The 18,829-nt window shown below is 45.2% G+C and overlaps 1 protein-coding gene across 33 annotated transcripts in view; it reads left to right on the top strand.

The window, feature by feature from the left end:
* The window catches only part of SORBS1 (sorbin and SH3 domain containing 1), a 1,099,691-nt gene that overhangs the window by 408,119 nt on the left and 672,743 nt on the right, over positions 1 to 18,829 (top strand). For 31 of the 33 annotated variants that reach the window (XM_086922341.1, XM_086922353.1, XM_086922361.1 and 28 more), the window contains exon 1: positions 16,461 to 17,174. The exons of the other annotated variants lie outside the window; for them this stretch is intronic. In XM_086922341.1, the coding sequence (XP_086778467.1) occupies positions 17,143 to 17,174 (32 nt within the window). In that variant the 5' untranslated portion in view covers positions 16,461 to 17,142. Of the gene's footprint in view, positions 1 to 16,460; positions 17,175 to 18,829 lie in introns of those variants that run through there. 33 annotated transcript variants of the gene reach the window in all.

Raw genomic sequence — 18,829 nt, forward strand, 5'->3', positions numbered from 1 at the left:
CGGCTGGGCAAAATTGCGTATTTTTCCCACGCAAAATGGCTTAAAATTCCCTTAAAAATTTTGAAATTACAATTTTTTTATGAAATGTGATGTTCCAGTATCTCCCATAATTGTTTTTTACTCAAACGTTTAACTTGGGTAAAAACAAAAAAATTGGAAGATACTGGCAGGTGACTGGTTTGAGATAAAATGACTTTTGCTAAGACATCTATCACTGGTATCTCATGAGACATTTTAACGTGAGATGTGTGCAAGGCTAAAGATTATGCAAAATTGCATAACGGTTAATTTGAAGAAAAATAATGGTTGTATGCAAAATACAAAAATATAAAAAATCAGGAATATTGCTGGCTTTATTAACATTATTCCCTAGCCTAAAAAATAATACCCCTGTGAGAGCCCTGCCTAGCCTTCTGCCTATTGCTCCAAACTTGAATAATACTCCCACCATGCTCCATTCAAATGGAGCCTGCAAAGAATCTTAAGGAAAGATCGGAGAACGTGTTCATTACTTCTATTTCAGGTACTTATCGAAACACTGCATAGAACTTGCTGTTTAGCTATTTATGCGAATAACAAGCTTTTCAAAGACAATAGGTCTCAGCGCCAAAAGGGCTGAAATATTGACTTTGCCAGTTCATTCTGCCAATGAATGCAAATGCATGCCTCAAGGTGCATGCACATGCTTGGCTGACAATCTTGCAAAGATGGCCAGCGATGTGCACAAATGATTTGTAACACATTCACATGCGTGTATTGTGACGTCTGTGTTGTGATGTGGTTGCTCGCGTAAAGTGTGTGTGCGCTTTCATAGTGTTGCATGGAAGCCATTTTTAGGTTTTGCCTGGCGAAAGATGCGCTCTGCGCATCTTTTTCGCGCAGGCGAAAACCTAATGATTATGGTAGGGGAGACAGGAACGGCCCCCGTCTTCCATTGGCTAGCTCCATAAATGGAGGCTAGCCATTGGAAGACGGGCCTGTCCGTCAATGCCGGACCAGATTCGGGGGCGTTCCCGAGAATTTTTGGCTTTTGGCTACGTCACGCTACGTCAGCCGAAAGCCAATTCTCGGGAACGCCCCTGAATCTGGTCCGGCATTGCCGGCACCTCCCTTCCTGAATTAAAATCCAGCTGGCCACTGTGGCTTGCCTCAGTCTCGGCCCCGGAAATGGGAGTGCGTCTCTCACTGGTTCACGGGTGAGTAGGTCAAGCCTGCCTGCCGCGCCTATCTTTGTCTTTTCCTCCATGGCCGGTGTTTCTGACTTTGCCTTCGCAGTTACACGCACTCGGCTCCGCCTGCGAGGAGACCCACCAGGGCCTGTGAGTGCTTCTCACGGGTTTAAAATATCAAACTATTAACTCCTTGCGGAACAGCTACGCCATAGCAGTGACGATGACTGTGCATGAATTGTGTTGGAAAGATACTAAGAAGCAGGGAAAAGTATTTTGAAAGGTTTATTACGTTTACACGTCCTCTTCAGTTCCCGGTCATCATCATAATGCCGGCATACCATTCCAAACAACCCAACCTCCTTACTTCAAATAATGCACAATCTGGAACAATACACAACCATTGCATGACACGAGACAGACACGAGACCATAACTTGCTGTCTCGTGCCATCTCGGGTCCGTGTCATCACATGCCCATAATGTAACAAATTGTAAGGTGTTTAGAAATGATACTCGATAAATCGTCAACAAACTATTTGTCATGTCTATACTGAGGTCTCATCCTCGTATTGGTATCACAACGGTGAATTCATTATGCTTTATAGTGATGATGTAAATGAAGTATTTTTTTTTCATTTTTAAATGAAAATGGATGTAACTGTAATGCAAAATGATCTCATTAAAAAGAATGCGTAAACATGACGTAAAGTCGCTTTCATTGCTGTTCCTTTGTTGTTTTGGATGTGCACACTCCTCCCGTCTCCATGTGATGGTACCGGTTGTACTATTATCTCCCTGGGGAAGCGCACGCACTTAACCTTTCTAGAGGGGGTATTTGGGGGCGTAGCTCGCAATAGTGCCGCAGGTACAGTAGCACCTGGACACAGTGCTATGAATGCTCCAAATGTGGCGTAAGGCCCCACTTTCTTGCTTGCATTGTTGCCCGTAGCACCCACTCTTGCTGCACCACTGGACGCAGTGTGCTGGTCGGGTCGGTGTGAACAGTCAAATGCAAGGATTGCTCACTTAAGTAAATCAAACGTACTTCATGTTATATTCCGGACTGTGACATGTAATGGCAAATAGGGTGAATGCGTTGTCAATAAGAAGGATTTTATTTTTACAGTGCAGAGTTGAGACCGCCGTTTCCGTGCACTTTTAGTGAGAGCCGCAATAGTGAAGACGGCTGGAGCACGGTCTGTAGTGACTGTCAGGGTGGACAAAGCATCGCAGGCCCAGAAGCAGGGCCTGCCCTTACTCCGGAAGTAGTTTTCTCTTTCTTTAACTCTGTCGCACTATCACCAAACCTATGTTCTGAAACAAATGTTTATGTAGCATTTCCCGTGCTGTTTTTTAAGCGCCAATGACTGGGTAAAATTAATTGCCTCAACACCTCGACAGCAACCGATACATAAATATATGTGTGACATGATATTAAGTCTAGGGATGTACAACTTTATATGCTTATTTTATTGCATATGCAATTCTACAGACTGCGTATGCATTCATTGTGATATATAATGTATTACCATATTTGAGTTGGGAGGGTAATAAGCAACATTAACTTTGGCCTTCGCACTGTAATAAAAATTTAAATTAAATTGTATTTGTTTATTTGTTTCTAGAATGTGATTTATGGTGCCATATTTATTTCACTGGCATGAAATAAGTACTATTATTGCTCATGCATACAAATATCGTGCACTTGTACATATATCTGATAGTAAACTATATTTGTATGCAGTTTTATATAGCGCAAATTAGATCCGAATGTATTGCAGCGCTTTACATGGACACCCAGCTGCCCCCGGCCCTGTAAAGTAATCTTTCAAACACACAGGTGTGCCCCTCTCGCAGCCCACCGGGCCCTTTCCTCATTTTATTTCCGTCTACCTTTGGATTACCCTTTCGCGCCCCCCCCCTCCCGCTGTCCGTTCCCACTCCCCCCCCCCCGCCGTCCGTGTCGTGAAATGCAGGAATGTGGTTCCACCAGCTGCCGAAGGTGAGGAGTGAAAAAAGTATATGAAAGGGTCCCAGACCAGAAAGCACAATGAAAAGTTAATCTTCACACAGTTACACAAGATCAAAACCAAAAGGTACTTATGGTTGACAGTGTTTTTATTTTCACTGAACCTAGAAAAAACGTATAATGTTTTTACATTCGCTAATAATATACACAAAGATCAAGTGTGCCCACACGGGGGAGGAGTGTGGAAGGAAGGGTGAGGGGAGGGGGGGGGGTTTCACGTGTCACAATTAGTTAACATCACTAATCATAAGCACAAATCCACAAGTGAAAACATCATTGTCATTGATCCATGAGTGAGAGATCAAGAAAAAACACATGTTAAATAAACCATTATACATGAAACAGAGACTCCTGTAATGATTATTACTATCAAAATTGGGGTAAGGAGTTCGTATAGGTAGAAGATGGTCTACGTTTCGACCCAAAGGTGTAGGACATTGGATCCTTACTGGAGGTTCTTCATCAGGACGTGAGGGGGTGAAGGGAACGGTGGGGCAAAGTCCTGAAGTATAATATGGAAAAAATACGCGTTATTTTAAACGGTCTCAAAAGAGTCCCGACATACACAATTTAAAAAGCCCGAAGGCCGGTCACATTAAATTACACAAACGTGAGAGAGAGAGATTGTAGGAGTTAAAAAGGAGGGTAGATAAACTGAGGGCAGAACAAAGCAAAAAAGAGTACCTGACAGCGCAGGTAGACACAGTCACAAGCCTCCTGGGCGTGTTGCGTCTCCAGGCAGGGCCGGTGCGAGTAAAATTGTCTGAAAAAACATGAAAAACGTTCGGTACATTAGCACCAACAAACCCATGATACCCTGTTGGGGGACAGGTAGGGCACAGGGCCATAAACAGCCTACCTGTTAGTAAATCGGTCAACCGTTCTGGATGGCACGGCAAAAGAGGTCCCTCAAGCGCGATTATGTCAGACTCCCAGGCGCTCGTCTGTGAAGAGCGGGCGGAGTATCAGATATCAAACACTGTAAGCAGTGTGGCACGCATTAGTAGAAAGATGTAAAAAACGAGCTATGACTCACCCAAGGGGGAATGAAAATTACTGTCAGCAAGGAGCCGGCTCAGCGTGTCTCCTTGACAGGGGCAGGGGGCCTCCGTAGCCTGAGCGTCCCAAAAAGTGGATCAGGCAGCCATCTGAAAAACGATAGGCAGGAACAGAGTAAGGAAAACGGTTTGGCTCTAAGATACAATAAGGACGGTAGCAGACGCGGCTGCTTTCAGGGAGCTTACCCGTGGAAGGTCAGAACGGAGCAAGCGTTCGCGCGTGTATGCCTGGAACCAGGAAGTGTTGCCATGGCTACCCGGATCGATTAAATAAACTACCAAAAGAAAGACTCAGACGCGTTGCTGAGTAACAGAGAGGCGTCCCATTTGGAGGAAAGACTGGATCACGGGGAACAGGGGGTGATATTGGTGTTGGTTCAAAAATACAGTAATTTACAATTAAAAGCAGATTCAAAACGCAACTGCCCCACATGTCGGTAAAAAAGCCGGTGCCTCAAAACAGGGGAGGAAAAACCTTTTGAAAGACGCATTTAAGGGAAGAGGCTTGATTGTCATACATATGCACGTATATTGGTCAAAACAAGTTTATACAAAGGTTACGTGTGTGTTGATTGTCCATCATGTGCGCGGACCAACCCAACATGGTGGTCAAGGCGCATATGGTCGAAGGAATATTTTACAAAGATTCCGTGTGTGCTGATTGTCCACCATATGTGCGGACCAACCCAGTATGGTAGTTAGGGAACATATGGGTCAAAGGGAAAAATATGCAAGAAAAACATTATAGCAACCATTCTGTACTAGCATAAGATGCAACCTTGGTATACAGCATCTGTACTCCATGGTCGCGGACAAACCAGACATGGTAGTCAGGCGGCTATGGGTCAAAAAAGCAACAGCTCACAAGAATACGTACGGTTCCCCAGAAAAGGACCCTGCATAGATTCAGAAAGAGACGCTCACAATGTGTTAAAGAGACTGGTGAATTTAGATAGTCAGCAAATTAGTATGTAAAGGCACCACAGAGCAAGGAAGGGAAAGACCTAATTCACAGCATGGCCATCTGTGCAAAACTACTTTCTGATTCATTTAAACCACTGGATGCAGAATCAAAAAAGCGAATCCACTTAATCTCCCTTACATTGAGGACGGGTTCGATGCTACCGCCCCTGGGGCCCAGTCGGACCTGTTCAAGGATTGTCCACTTCAGACTTTCAGGGGGGTGGTTGTGTGTGTTACAGTGATCGACCAGGGGGGCTCCCACGACCTTACATCTCACACGGCTGCAATGCTGCAGAAAACGTACCTTAGCACGTTGCTGTGTCTGACCCACATATATCTGGTCACAGGGGCATATTATACAATAAACCACATTGGTGGAGTTACAGTTGGTGTGTGACTTGAGGGGAACTTGAAAATGTTTGTAGGTGAAGATCTTCGTCTGAATGGTCGACGGACAGGCTTTACAGGACCCACATCGGTAGTGTCCTACAATAGGGCGAAGGTTCCACATGGTTGTGATAGATTGTTCAGCTGGACTCGATAGAAAGGAGCGCACCACATAGTCTCGGATATTCCTTGCCTTTTTGAAAGCGTGGAGAGGAGGGCACTTCATCTTTAGGTCCTCAGATATCAGGTTCCAATATTTATTGATGGTGTGTTTTATCCTGTTGCTTTTTGTGGAAAAAGTTGTAACACAGATCATGCGATCCTCATTCTTGTTCTGTTTGTCGCCCGGTTCTAGTAGAGTCTCTCTGGGGTTGAACCATGCTCTCTTCATGGCTTTCTTTACCAACCGCCTGGGGTATCCGCGTTCAAGTAGTCTGCCCAATAGGATTGAGGATTGGTCCATGTAGTCCTCCTTCCTACTACAATTTCGGCGAATCCGCAAGAACTGGCCGAAGGGGAGGTTGTCACGGAGGCCCCTAGGGTGGTGACTGGAATACAGAAGGAGGGAGTTCCTCTCCGTGGGTTTCCTAAACAAGTTAGTTTGGAGGATATCATTTTCCACAAAGATGGTTAAGTCCAGGAAATCGATGGATTTTTTGTCCACTTTAGTGGTAAATTTAATGTCCGGTGATCTATCATTGAGCCAGTTGAAGAAGTTGGTAATGTCGTCCTCAGTGCCTGACCAGATGCAAATGACGTCATCTATGTATCTCATCCAAAGATGTATTTGAGATCTGAAAGGATTGGCATTGGTGAGTACAAAGGTATCTTCATACATGGACATGAAGATTATGGCCAGATCAGGAGCAAAGGCCGCCCCCATCGCCACACCCTTAGTCTGGAGATAAAAGGAGTTGCGAAAAATGAAAAAGTTCCTCATCATTGCGATCTTGAGTAAGAGGATGATGAATGTTGTTGGTACCTGAACGGGTGCCTCCCGTTTGTCAAGGGCAATCGACATTGCCGCCAGGGCCTCATCCTGGGGTATGCTGGTATACAGGGATACAATGTCGCATGTTACCAGGAGATCTCGTGTAGAGTCAAAAGGGTGTCCATCGATCAGGTTGATGGTTTGAGTGGTGTCCCTTAAGTATGTGGTTGTAGCCTCGGCCAGTGGTTTTAGGAAAAAGTCTATATATCTGCATAGTGGTTCCAGCAGGGAGCCACAGCCGGACACAATAGGGCGTCCCGGGGGCTTTTGGAGATCCTTGTGGACCTTGGGTAAAGTATATATGGTGGGGAGGCGAGGGTGCTTCTGATTCAAATACTGGAACTCATGTTCCGATAGGAACCCTTGTTGGAGGCCATCTTGGGTGACCCTCAGGATCTCAGCCATAATACTTTGAGATGGGTCCCCACCCAATTGTCTATAGCTGATCCCGTCGTTGAGTTGTCGTAGGATCTCGTTAGTATAGTTATCCTGGTCCTGTATAACAATTGCTCCGCCTTTGTCCGCGGGTTTCACAACTATTGTGGTGTTATCCTTTAAGGATTGGAGTGCCAACTTCTCAGATCTACTCGTGTTGTGTTTCGTGAAGGTGTTATCATTCAGGATAGTTTGCACATCGCGGAGCACTAGACTCTCGTAGGCCAGAATTCGTTGAGTCATGGCATACGTGGATGGTACAAAAGTGGACGGTGGCCTAAGGTTGGTTGCTGAGGAGGCTGGTTGAAAGGGCTTATCCATGAAAAAATATCGCAGTCTTATCTTCCTAAAGAACTTGTGGAGTTCGACCACAGTATTGAAGGGGTCCGGTGTAGAGGTGGGAACAAAGGATAGGCCACGACTTAATACTTTGGTTTCATCCTCCTTGAGTGTGTAAGTAGAGATGTTAATCACAGGGGAGGTCTCCTTTACCACCTGTAGTTCTTCCTGCGTGTGGATCTCTCCCCATGTTCCTCCTGGCGGAAGCTCACTTGCTTTGTGCCTCTCCCTCTGCCAGAGTCCCACTCCTGGTCCGCAGTGTATTGGCCTCTGCCCGTGCCCCTGTCCCAATTGTTTCCTCTGCCCCGTGGAGGTCTCCATCCTCCCTGTCCTAAAAAAGGTTGGGGTTGGTGGGATGGTCCGTAGGAGTCCTGGTACCCGTAGGCGCCGCTAGGGCCGGCTCGTTCGGAGTCCTCCCCTGAACTGTACGAGGAGTCTGAGAAAGTTGTAAAATTTCGCCTGCCTCTGTATGAACCCCGGCCGCGGTTGGTAAATCTCCCTTGGTTGTCTTGTCTGTAGTACTCGTCCAGGAGGTAGGGATATGTTCTTTTTTTGTCGTACGACCTCACGTCGCGGGCTAATTTTTCCAGTTTCTTTTTGATGGTAGTTGTTTCAAAATCTTGGAGGGTCGCCACCAGTTTGGTCAATGCCTCTTTGGAGTTTGTGAGAGTGGAGTCACCACTTATCTCGGCTTTCAGGTCCGTTATCTGCTTAGTTAGGATAGCAATTTGTTCACTGGCGGTTTCGATGCCGAGAACCATCCAGTGTCGCGAACAATTGTTCGCGACAAAACTGAAACCCTCACGGAACTTGGGAACGTCGATGAAAATAGCGGGTTTAACTTTGACCTGTAGGCCCACAGGGATGATGTTGGATTGAAGACACTGTGCTAGGAAGTGCCCATGAAGTTTAGTTCGAATAAGTTTCTTCTCAAGGCGCTCCAGCTGATTGATTTTATCGTTGAGAGAGAAGTCAATCACAGGTGTGGTGGAGGACAGAAAAGTATTCGCAGAGTCTGAGAGGAATTGTTTAATGTAGTCCTCAGTATAGGAAAGAACCTCCTTATCAACCATGATGGTTGAAACAAAGAAAAGAATAGGAAGAAATAGAAGTAGATATATAAAAGAGAACCTCGCAGACCAGCGTCCGCTCGAAGTATGTTGTAGACAGAAGGGTTCGACCCATGTGGTCAGTGGGACCTGGGTAATAGATTAAAGTATATGAAAGGGTCCCAGACCAGAAAGCACAATGAAAAGTTAATCTTCACACAGTTACACAAGATCAAAACCAAAAGGTACTTATGGTTGACAGTGTTTTTATTTTCACTGAACCTAGAAAAAACGTATAATGTTTTTACATTCGCTAATAATATACACAAAGATCAAGTGTGCCCACACGGGGGAGGAGTGTGGAAGGAAGGGTGAGGGGAGGGGGGGGGGGTTTCACGTGTCACAATTAGTTAACATCACTAATCATAAGCACAAATCCACAAGTGAAAACATCATTGTCATTGATCCATGAGTGAGAGATCAAGAAAAAACACATGTTAAATAAACCATTATACATGAAACAGAGACTCCTGTAATGATTATTACTATCAAAATTGGGGTAAGGAGTTCGTATAGGTAGAAGATGGTCTACGTTTCGACCCAAAGGTGTAGGACATTGGATCCTTACTGGAGGGTCTTCATCAGGACGTGAGGGGGTGAAGGGAACGGTGGGGCAAAGTCCTGAAGTATAATATGGAAAAAATACGCGTTATTTTAAACGGTCTCAAAAGAGTCCCGACATACACAATTTAAAAAGCCCGAAGGCCGGTCACATTAAATTACAGAAACGTGAGAGAGAGAGATTGTAGGAGTTAAAAAGGAGGGTAGATAAACTGAGGGCAGAACAAAGCAAAAAAAGAGTACCTGACAGCGCAGGTAGACACAGTCACAAGCCTCCTGGGCGTGTTGCGTCTCCAGGCAGGGCCGGTGCGAGTAAAATTGTCTGAAAAAACATGAAAAACGTTCGGTACATTAGCACCAACAAACCCATGATACCCTGTTGGGGGACAGGTAGGGCACAGGGCCATCAACAGCCTACCTGTTAGTAAATCGGTCAACCGTTCTGGATGGCACGGCAAAAGAGGTCCCTCAAGGGCGATTATGTCAGACTCCCAGGCGCTCGTCTGTGAAGAGCGGGCGGAGTATCAGATATCAAACACTGTAAGCAGTGTGGCACGCATTAGTAGAAAGATGTAAAAAACGAGCTATGACTCACCCAAGGGGGAATGAAAATTACTGTCAGCAAGGAGCCGGCTCAGCGTGTCTCCTTGACAGGGGCAGGGGGCCTCCGTAGCCTGAGCGTCCCAAAAAGTGGATCAGGCAGCCATCTGAAAAACGATAGGCAGGAACAGAGTAAGGAAAACGGTTTGGCTCTAAGATACAATAAGGACGGTAGCAGACGCGGCTGCTTTCAGGGAGCTTACCCGTGGAAGGTCAGAACGGAGCAAGCGTTCGCGCGTGTATGCCTGGAACCAGGAAGTGTTGCCATGGCTACCCGGATCGATTAAATAAACTACCAAAAGAAAGACTCAGACGCGTTGCTGAGTAACAGAGAGGCGTCCCATTTGGAGGAAAGACTGGATCACGGGGAACAGGGGGTGATATTGGTGTTGGTTCAAAAATACAGTAATTTACAATTAAAAGCAGATTCAAAACGCAACTGCCCCACATGTCGGTAAAAAAGCCGGTGCCTCAAAACAGGGGGAGGAAAAACCTTTTGAAAGACGCATTTAAGGGAAGAGGCTTGATTGTCATACATATGCACGTATATTGGTCAAAACAAGTTTATACAAAGGTTACGTGTGTGTTGATTGTCCATCATGTGCGCGGACCAACCCAACATGGTGGTCAAGGCGCATATGGTCGAAGGAATATTTTACAAAGATTCCGTGTGTGCTGATTGTCCACCATATGTGCGGACCAACCCAGTATGGTAGTTAGGGAACATATGGGTCAAAGGGAAAAATATGCAAGAAAAACATTATAGCAACCATTCTGTACTAGCATAAGATGCAACCTTGGTATACAGCATCTGTACTCCATGGTCGCGGACAAACCAGACATGGTAGTCAGGCGGCTATGGGTCAAAAAAGCAACAGCTCACAAGAATACGTACGGTTCCCCAGAAAAGGACCCTGCATAGATTCAGAAAGAGACGCTCACAATGTGTTAAAGAGACTGGTGAATTTAGATAGTCAGCAAATTAGTATGTAAAGGCACCACAGAGCAAGGAAGGGAAAGACCTAATTCACAGCATGGCCATCTGTGCAAAACTACTTTCTGATTCATTTAAACCACTGGATGCAGAATCAAAAAAGCGAATCCACTTAATCTCCCTTACATTGAGGACGGGTTCGATGCTACCGCCCCTGGGGCCCAGTCGGACCTGTTCAAGGATTGTCCACTTCAGACTTTCAGGGGGGTGGTTGTGTGTGTTACAGTGATCGACCAGGGGGGCTCCCACGACCTTACATCTCACACGGCTGCAATGCTGCAGAAAACGTACCTTAGCACGTTGCTGTGTCTGACCCACATATATCTGGTCACAGGGGCATATTATACAATAAACCACATTGGTGGAGTTACAGTTGGTGTGTGACTTGAGGGGAACTTGAAAATGTTTGTAGGTGAAGATCTTCGTCTGAATGGTCGACGGACAGGCTTTACAGGACCCACATCGGTAGTGTCCTACAATAGGGCGAAGGTTCCACATGGTTGTGATAGATTGTTCAGCTGGACTCGATAGAAAGGAGCGCACCACATAGTCTCGGATATTCCTTGCCTTTTTGAAAGCGTGGAGAGGAGGGCACTTCAAGGTGAGGAGTGAAGGCAGCGACATCCCGCTCTGTGCCACTGGAGGAGGGGTGGAGGGCAGAACCCACACCAGGAAACCAGCTGAAGTGTGAAGGGAGGAGCGCCGCTGTCCTTCGGCTGCTAAAGGGCTGCTCAAGTCGCCACACCGCCGTGGGACACTTTTCAACCATCCCTGGCATTTTAGCCAATACTTAAGGGGGTGTTTTCACTGTTTTAGCAAATGCTGAAAGTGAAACTACAATTCCCAGAATGTGAAACTACAATTCCCAGAATGCAACGTTCGGATTGCTAACCAGCACAGGTGAGGCTCGTCGGCCGAGGATCTTAACAGCTGTTCGGGGTTGTGAGCCCTTCCAACCTCCCAGGATTCGCCTGTGACAGAAGCGCTGTTTTGGAAAACTTTTAGAAGAAGTTGAGAGCTGCAGGACTTCGGGTGACTGGGCGGCGAGTCCCTGCCTGCTGTCGGCCGGCGAGCCCCTGCCTGCTGTCGGCCGGTGAGCCGAGCTGCCTCTTGGACACCTGAGCTCACGGGCACATTCGGGCTCACCGAGGAGGACTGCAGCCCGTCTGGACTCCCGGCGTCTTGGACACACCACTACTCTCGCTGTTGGAGCCCTCAGGTGCTCGCAATATGCGTGATTCTCCGTTGAGACTATCTACAACCCACGGGACTCTGCTCCTATTGTAGGTGAGCGACTGCTGTGGACAATTTCGAGATACCTAGAAAAAAACACATTGAAACTTCTTCAAAGCAAAGATTTGTTTCTACTCCTGCAACACAGCGCATAGAAGCACGGGCACCAGCTACAAAAGACTCCGGGACATCTGCAACAGCACCTTCAGTAGCTCAGCACACACAAGGCGGAGTCACGCGTGGATGAGGAGGTGCTAGCAACACACGTTAACCAAATGTCCATGACTTAGTGCCTAGAATTACAAGAGACACTTGTGGTTGTTGTTAAAGGAATGATACAAGCAGCTTCTCACTAATTGGCGACAAGCAAGCCAAAAACATGAACTCGGCACCTAGAAGCCATGGTTTCAACAACTGAGCACGTTCCTTGCCCGTGTTCAAATAGCAACGTAGTGCCTAGACTAGAGGTTAGAGCACTAGAAACAGTGTGCCTGCATGTCGCGGCCCTAATCGCACACCTCGTGCAAATGGCAGCGAACATCAAAAAAGTGTTAATTTAAGAGTTCAGCAATGGGTCTCCCTCCGACGGGTTCCCCCGAAAATGGAAAGGAGGCGGCCCGAGGACAGCAGCTTGTAACCTTGGCGCTTTGGAACTGGGACTATCTGACCAAGTGCTTCGCAGATGACAAAGTGTGCTTGTCGTTCGGCCTCTAGGCGCTGGCCTCCCTGCTGTGGATCACGTCGCACGCACTGTAATATATCCTTTTTATAGCCGTGCACAGGGCCGCACACGCGCCCTCGTCTTGTCGCGCGTGCTTTTGAAAGCAATCATGATACGTCTGCTGTGCCGCCCCGCAATGGTGTGTCGTGGAACAGCCAGAGGGGAACCTCTAACACTATTTTTTAGGTTTCGCCTGTCCAAATCTGCCCTCTGTAGGCCCCCTATATTACTTTAAGTACATGGTATACATGTAATTTACAACTGCAATTACATAAGGATTTGGTACTCTGTATTAATGTTCGCATTACGTGCGATCCTCCCCCCTCCCCCCTGGTTGCTTCCGTAGTAGCAAGACTTATATGCAAGCACTGACATTCAGCAGTTTTCACTTAGCATTGCATAAAATAACACGTACAATGACAGCTGGGCATTACACACCTGTGACGTTACCAGCGTACACACCTGAACATCTCCTGTCCAGCCGTGTCCCAGAACTGCAGCTTGACCCAGCGGCTGGCTCTTGGTGTGTGTGTGTGTGGTATTAATTGCTGTCTGCTGAGCTCGTCAGTAGGGTACAATAGGTCTCCCATTTGCGAGAGATTAAGCTATTGGCAATGTAAATGACAATGCCATTTATTTAGCTGTTTTCAAAACTAATACATAAATAAAAATTTTGTCATTTACAATGCCAATAGCTCTAACTTTTCAAAAGGCAAAACCGTTGCATTGTAAATGCTTGCTATTAATTTACTGTTCTAACATGGGGGACGTCTTTGAAAGACTGGCAAATGAAAGTGTAAAAAAAGTGAAAAACAAGGGTTCGTGAAGTGCAAAAAATGGAGCAAGTGGCACAGCAGGACTTAGCAGCTGCTGGGCACCCCCAAAAAAGGGAAACAAATATACAGAAAAATTAATAAGAATTAACAGCGGGAGTGGTATGGGAAACATCCGGAGTAGGGTAGTGAAAAGAGAGCATGCAGTGGTGAGGCGTAGGAAAAAGCAGGGGGACAGCAAAGAAACACATGTATTACCATGTAGTGCGGAACACAAAATGAACCTGCATCAGCAAAACCAATAGGTCTGGGTTTAAAGTGTTAATGCATGTAGGTTTAGCAGATTAACTGTAACATGAGGGAGGGAGAGAGCAACAGCAGACAGAGGGCTATAGTTGTAAAATAGTCCATCGCACTCTAATTCAGTCACTGCAGTGGAAGCAAAAGGTGACACTCAATCAGCCAATAGTATTAAGTGAGAGGTGAATACTCTACTGGGTTGACCAATGATGTGGTTGACAAAGTCACAAGATAATGAGTTAAAGAGGCTGTTTGGAGAAAAAACAATGGCCTAAAAGGGTGTAACTAAAGCCCACTTTTTATAAGGGTAACAGCCATTACATCGCGTCTGTTACCCTGCATGCCATTAAAAAGCAAGCGTTACCACGCATGCATTGTAACAACGCGGTCTTTACTACGCATTTTTTTACAACGCATGTGCTATTACCACGCTTGCCTCTATTTCATTGTGAAGGTCTGTATGGTAAAAGCACATACCTTGTAAAAAGATATAAGGGTTCCACGTCGTTGTGAGGAAACAGAGGCTCTTCCGCTTCCTCACAACGACGTGCTCCGCATCTCAGACGAAACCAGGAACCACGAGGAGTGAGAGGAACAACGAGGAGAGAGAGATAAGGGGGATTGGTGCAGGGGTAGGGATTTAGGATTTAGGGTAGGGAAAGGATTGGGGGTGGGCAGTGCTTCAAATGGGTAAAAACAAGTGCAGGTACTCATCAAATTGAGCTGTGGATATGGGCGGGACTTTGGGTGGGGTTAGGGGCGGGACAAGGTGCCAGCATCCAATCAGACCAAGATATTCTCTGAGAACATCTGGAAATGTTGATGGAGAAATAGATACTGTGTGTATATTACTTCACAGACATTGGCACTGAAATACAAATTATATAAATTGCATTGTTGATATAAGATATAAGGTTGCATTTTCACTGTAAGTATTGATTTACTTATGTAGGAGTTTTATGCATAGCATTACTATAACTTCACTATGCCAACATATGAAGTAGTATTTATATTTCCATTGGGCATGCCCTATTCATTATGTGTTGATGAACAGCCTATGCAGCACAGAACTCTATTGCACTGACAAGTTATCAGCATAATCTGCTGAAATGGAATAACTTCTTTCCATATCAGCTCATAGTGCTCATCTGTGACACACATACAATTGGTACTCACACAGACACTTACTTACACATGCACATCATTCGCTAAAACTGATTTTTACGAATGCAACATCCAAGTTGTACTTTAAATGCATGTGTTTACTCTGATGAGTTGTGGCATCCCCCTCCACTGTGGGCCTGACTACAGGAGAAAGGCGCACAAACTTTTCGCAAATTTATGCCAATTTCGGATTTAGTGCGTAGCGCTACACTGGGATTTTGTGTAGCGCTACCTGTTGACTGCCCAAAAGTAAAAGGAGTCCTGACCAGAAAGCTCCTTGAGATATTATTTTGTCTCACTAGCAAATGTTCTGAAACTGCTTTTACCATGTTTGCAAAACAACTACTGGACGGCCGTTTCACCTCGAGGTTCTGGGCTGTAATCACCCGGATCTCTAGGTGGCAAAGCTGAAGAGTGAGAGAAGCTATGTACATAGAAAATCTCAGCAGGTTTAGTTCAATTGGGGCCTTATCGATACTGGCCGCCATCTAAGATCGTCTGTCAATGCACACATCCTTTGGTAGACGGTCTCATCAGAAACAGCAACGCCTGTCCAAGAACGTTGATACACGTTCGTAATATAAGCCTGGCAACTGCCCCAGAGTACCGGTACACTCCCTGGCCAAGGAGAAGTTCTGGTACTCAGGGTGGACCAATTTGGAAGTGCTGGTACTCAGTACCGGTGAGTACCGGCCCATTTAAAGCACTGAGGGTGGGGGTTGTGCAGTGGTAGTGATTTAAGGTTTAGGGTAGGGCAGGGTAGTGTTACTTACCTTGCACACTTGTCTTTACCACGCATGCCTTTGCGTTGTAATGACATGCGTGGTAAAGGCACATTCCTGGTAAAATAATGTGTTGTAATGGTAGGTCGCTGTAAGCGTACTAACATAGTAATACCCCGTATTGTAATGGCACGCATGGTATTAGTATGTGTAGTAACGTCATACATTCCTTTCTATATATTGTTAGCAATAGGTCTGTTTCACGTCTGTGGTGTCAAACCCCAGACCTCAAAGAGTGTTCAATTAATTAGAAAGTGAAAGGATAGGGTGGGAAGTTATTTAATTGCCTTAAATTGTAGAGCGCTCTGATATCCTTTGGGATGAAGTTTGCGCTATATACAACTTTATAAATAAATAAATTGTTTGTGATAACTTTATTTCGGTCGACATACAATAAAATACATAAATAATTAAGAACCAGCAGTTAAAAAATTATTATACAATCAGTTATCAAACGAAAAATGGCCATCATTATAATTAGTCACAATTAATCAAAGTGGACCTTCTGCGCCACATGCCGTACAAAAAGCGGGAAACCGAAAACACAATAAATAAATAAATAGAAAAAAAAATAGAAGAAAAAAAAATAAAGCTCATCCAATCAGAACACTGTGAGAGCAAGATGTGCCAGGGCGGAGAAAGGATAAACAATTACACTATAAGGAAAACAGATAGATTTGTTAGTCAAAAACTAGATCTCATCAATTGTTTCGTGGAGCATTAGTGTCGCGTGTCCTTAGAAAGCCTAGTTGACTCGCCTGTTGTACAAAGATGTATCCGGTTTCACCTTATCGCTATCGTGTTTATGTCGCCAGAGTCACATTACTCCGCCTGTCAGGGAACGCGTCCTGGGCACTTTAACTCTTCGGTCTGTCCAAACAGAGGTGGTGCTGGAGGCTGAAGGCACCTCGCCCGTCTGTGTACAATGCGGAGTATTTTCATGAGGGTCTGAGCGGTGCCGGCGGCAGGAACTCTTCTGGCTATTCTGGAAGCGTCCATTGAAACCGGAGCGCGACTGTTGATGGCCGCTGTACTAATGAACTTGTTCCTCCGAAAGTGACAGCTCCTGTAGTGAGGAAGAGAGAGAAATGCGTATTTTACATTTAGCATGCACGTGAGTCAGTGTGCACTGCTCGATAGGATCATCCGTGTTCGGTAATATTTGCTTCTAAATATCCTCTCAGAACCGTTTCCGAGCTGCGCCCACTTTGGCGCCATTATTGAACCGAGCAGTGGCCTCTGAAGCGTGTCTGCGTGGTGTCACACAGGAAGGAATGTCCGACGGCTAAAAGGGGGAGGTGGATTGGGAAGAAGCCGGTGACAGTTACATGACTCAAAACAACGCTAATTTAGGCGCTGATGTGGGGGGAGCAGTATTTAAAGATTCCAGGGGTAAGCGAGGCTCCTCAGAGCTCTTGTCGCCTTTCGGTGGATCTAACAGTGGCGTGACGTCTGCTTTGAGTCCTCGAGAACTACATTGTGATATATGACAAGTATCGCATCGTAAACAACACAACGAATGGGCAGTGGGCATGGCGCGCTGGACTCAGAAGGTCAATGAAAGGTAAGCTGGCAAACGTTATCGAGTGCACAACTTTTGTCTGTTCCTTTACTCCTACATTGGGCCTGTAGCTCCCGCGGTTATCTGTATTCAGACTACCCCGACTCTCAGGAACAATGGTGGCCTTTGTGTTGAACATTATATTTAGTTTGCGCTTTCGCAGTACTTTCCAGAAATTTCGTGAACACGGTAAACGTCCAATAAAGAAGAATGTGTGGCTAGCGTGCAAATCTACCCTTTTTAATGGCTGTACTTTAGAGTTTTCAAAATGTGAAAGTTTAGTGCATACATGTAAATGATCATTTTCTAGAGAAACATGCTATTATATCCGAGCCCGAAGGAACAAAACACACAGAGATGTTAACTTGGTTGATTAGTATTTTGTAAGTCAGTAGTGCACCAAAATGCCCCAGACACTTCTCGGTCACACGCGTAATGCCAGTCAATTGCATTCACATGTTAGTTAATTTCCTTTCACAAGCAACATCCTCAACATTGTGTATTTGTGTCCCGTGGATGTGAATATGTGTTTTTATAAACAATGGTCTAAATGCTAAAATGCGCACTCACTCACCTGAAAATGTGACCTGACTTCCAACTTGTAACGGTTGCATATCAAGGTCATGAGATAAACAAACATGCTGCCCCCTAAATCTATAAACGTTTTAGGATCCCAACTGCTTTAAAAACATTTGGTTTCTGGTTAAGTGATATTTATTAGTCTCTGAAATTCAGGAGTGATTGGCAACAACCACTCATGATATAAAAACGTTGCAAATCGAACCCTACAGGTGTACAGACTAAATTCACGGAGGATTTTCTAAGAGTAGTTAGGCACGAATTACACCTGAATATTCTGACCTTATCCATCAAGCATTTTCTGCAAATAAGTTGTGACTTTTGTCTTACCCCAGGTTTACACCACACTTTCCACAAGTAACCCATGTGAATCCGAAACCCTTTTATTAAGCATGTTTTGCTCCTCGAAATTCGTGAATAATTTATACTTACGCCTGCTGTAAGACTGAGTTATGTAGAGGAAAAGATTTTTGCCGTAGGACTCAGGCACACTTACTCCTAGAAGAACCTCTGTAGATCAGGCCCTCTGTGTTTTAGTGATCTTTGAAGATCTCACCTGCTAGTAGATCTGCTATATGCTAATAGTATAGTGCAAATCATATGCAGATGTTTAGAGTGCAATGCTCAGTTTATTACCATGGTTGAGTGTGAGCAGGCCTAGGGTTCATGAGAGGTGAAGCTTGAGTAGGCCATGCTACCCGTCTCTGTCTCCCCACAGTGGAAATAAACAGAGCAGTGCATGCTGCACATCAGTTTCTATGGGTTAATCCATGTTGATTTTTCATGTGCAATAACTATAAACAAAAGTATGTACCCTTAACTAAAGCACAGCGGTTTAAATCCATGCATAAAAAGACAGAAATAAAGGAACTTGGCCTGGTGAGTAAATCCCGTGTGTTTTCATTTGCAAACTTGTCTGAGAATGGAATCTTGGAGAAAATAAGCTTTGTTTTCTCAAGTCAGTTAAGCTTTGATTTAGTAATAACATGGAATGTGACATTTGCACGGTGCTAATAAATGTGTGAACTTGTGTTTATTGTACACTTCTTCCAAATAACACGTGTTGTTGGGCATGCCAG

This window comes from Lissotriton vulgaris, chromosome 5 (genome assembly GCF_964263255.1).
Source record: "Lissotriton vulgaris chromosome 5, aLisVul1.2, whole genome shotgun sequence".
Classification (NCBI taxonomy): Eukaryota; Metazoa; Chordata; class Amphibia; order Caudata; family Salamandridae; genus Lissotriton; species Lissotriton vulgaris.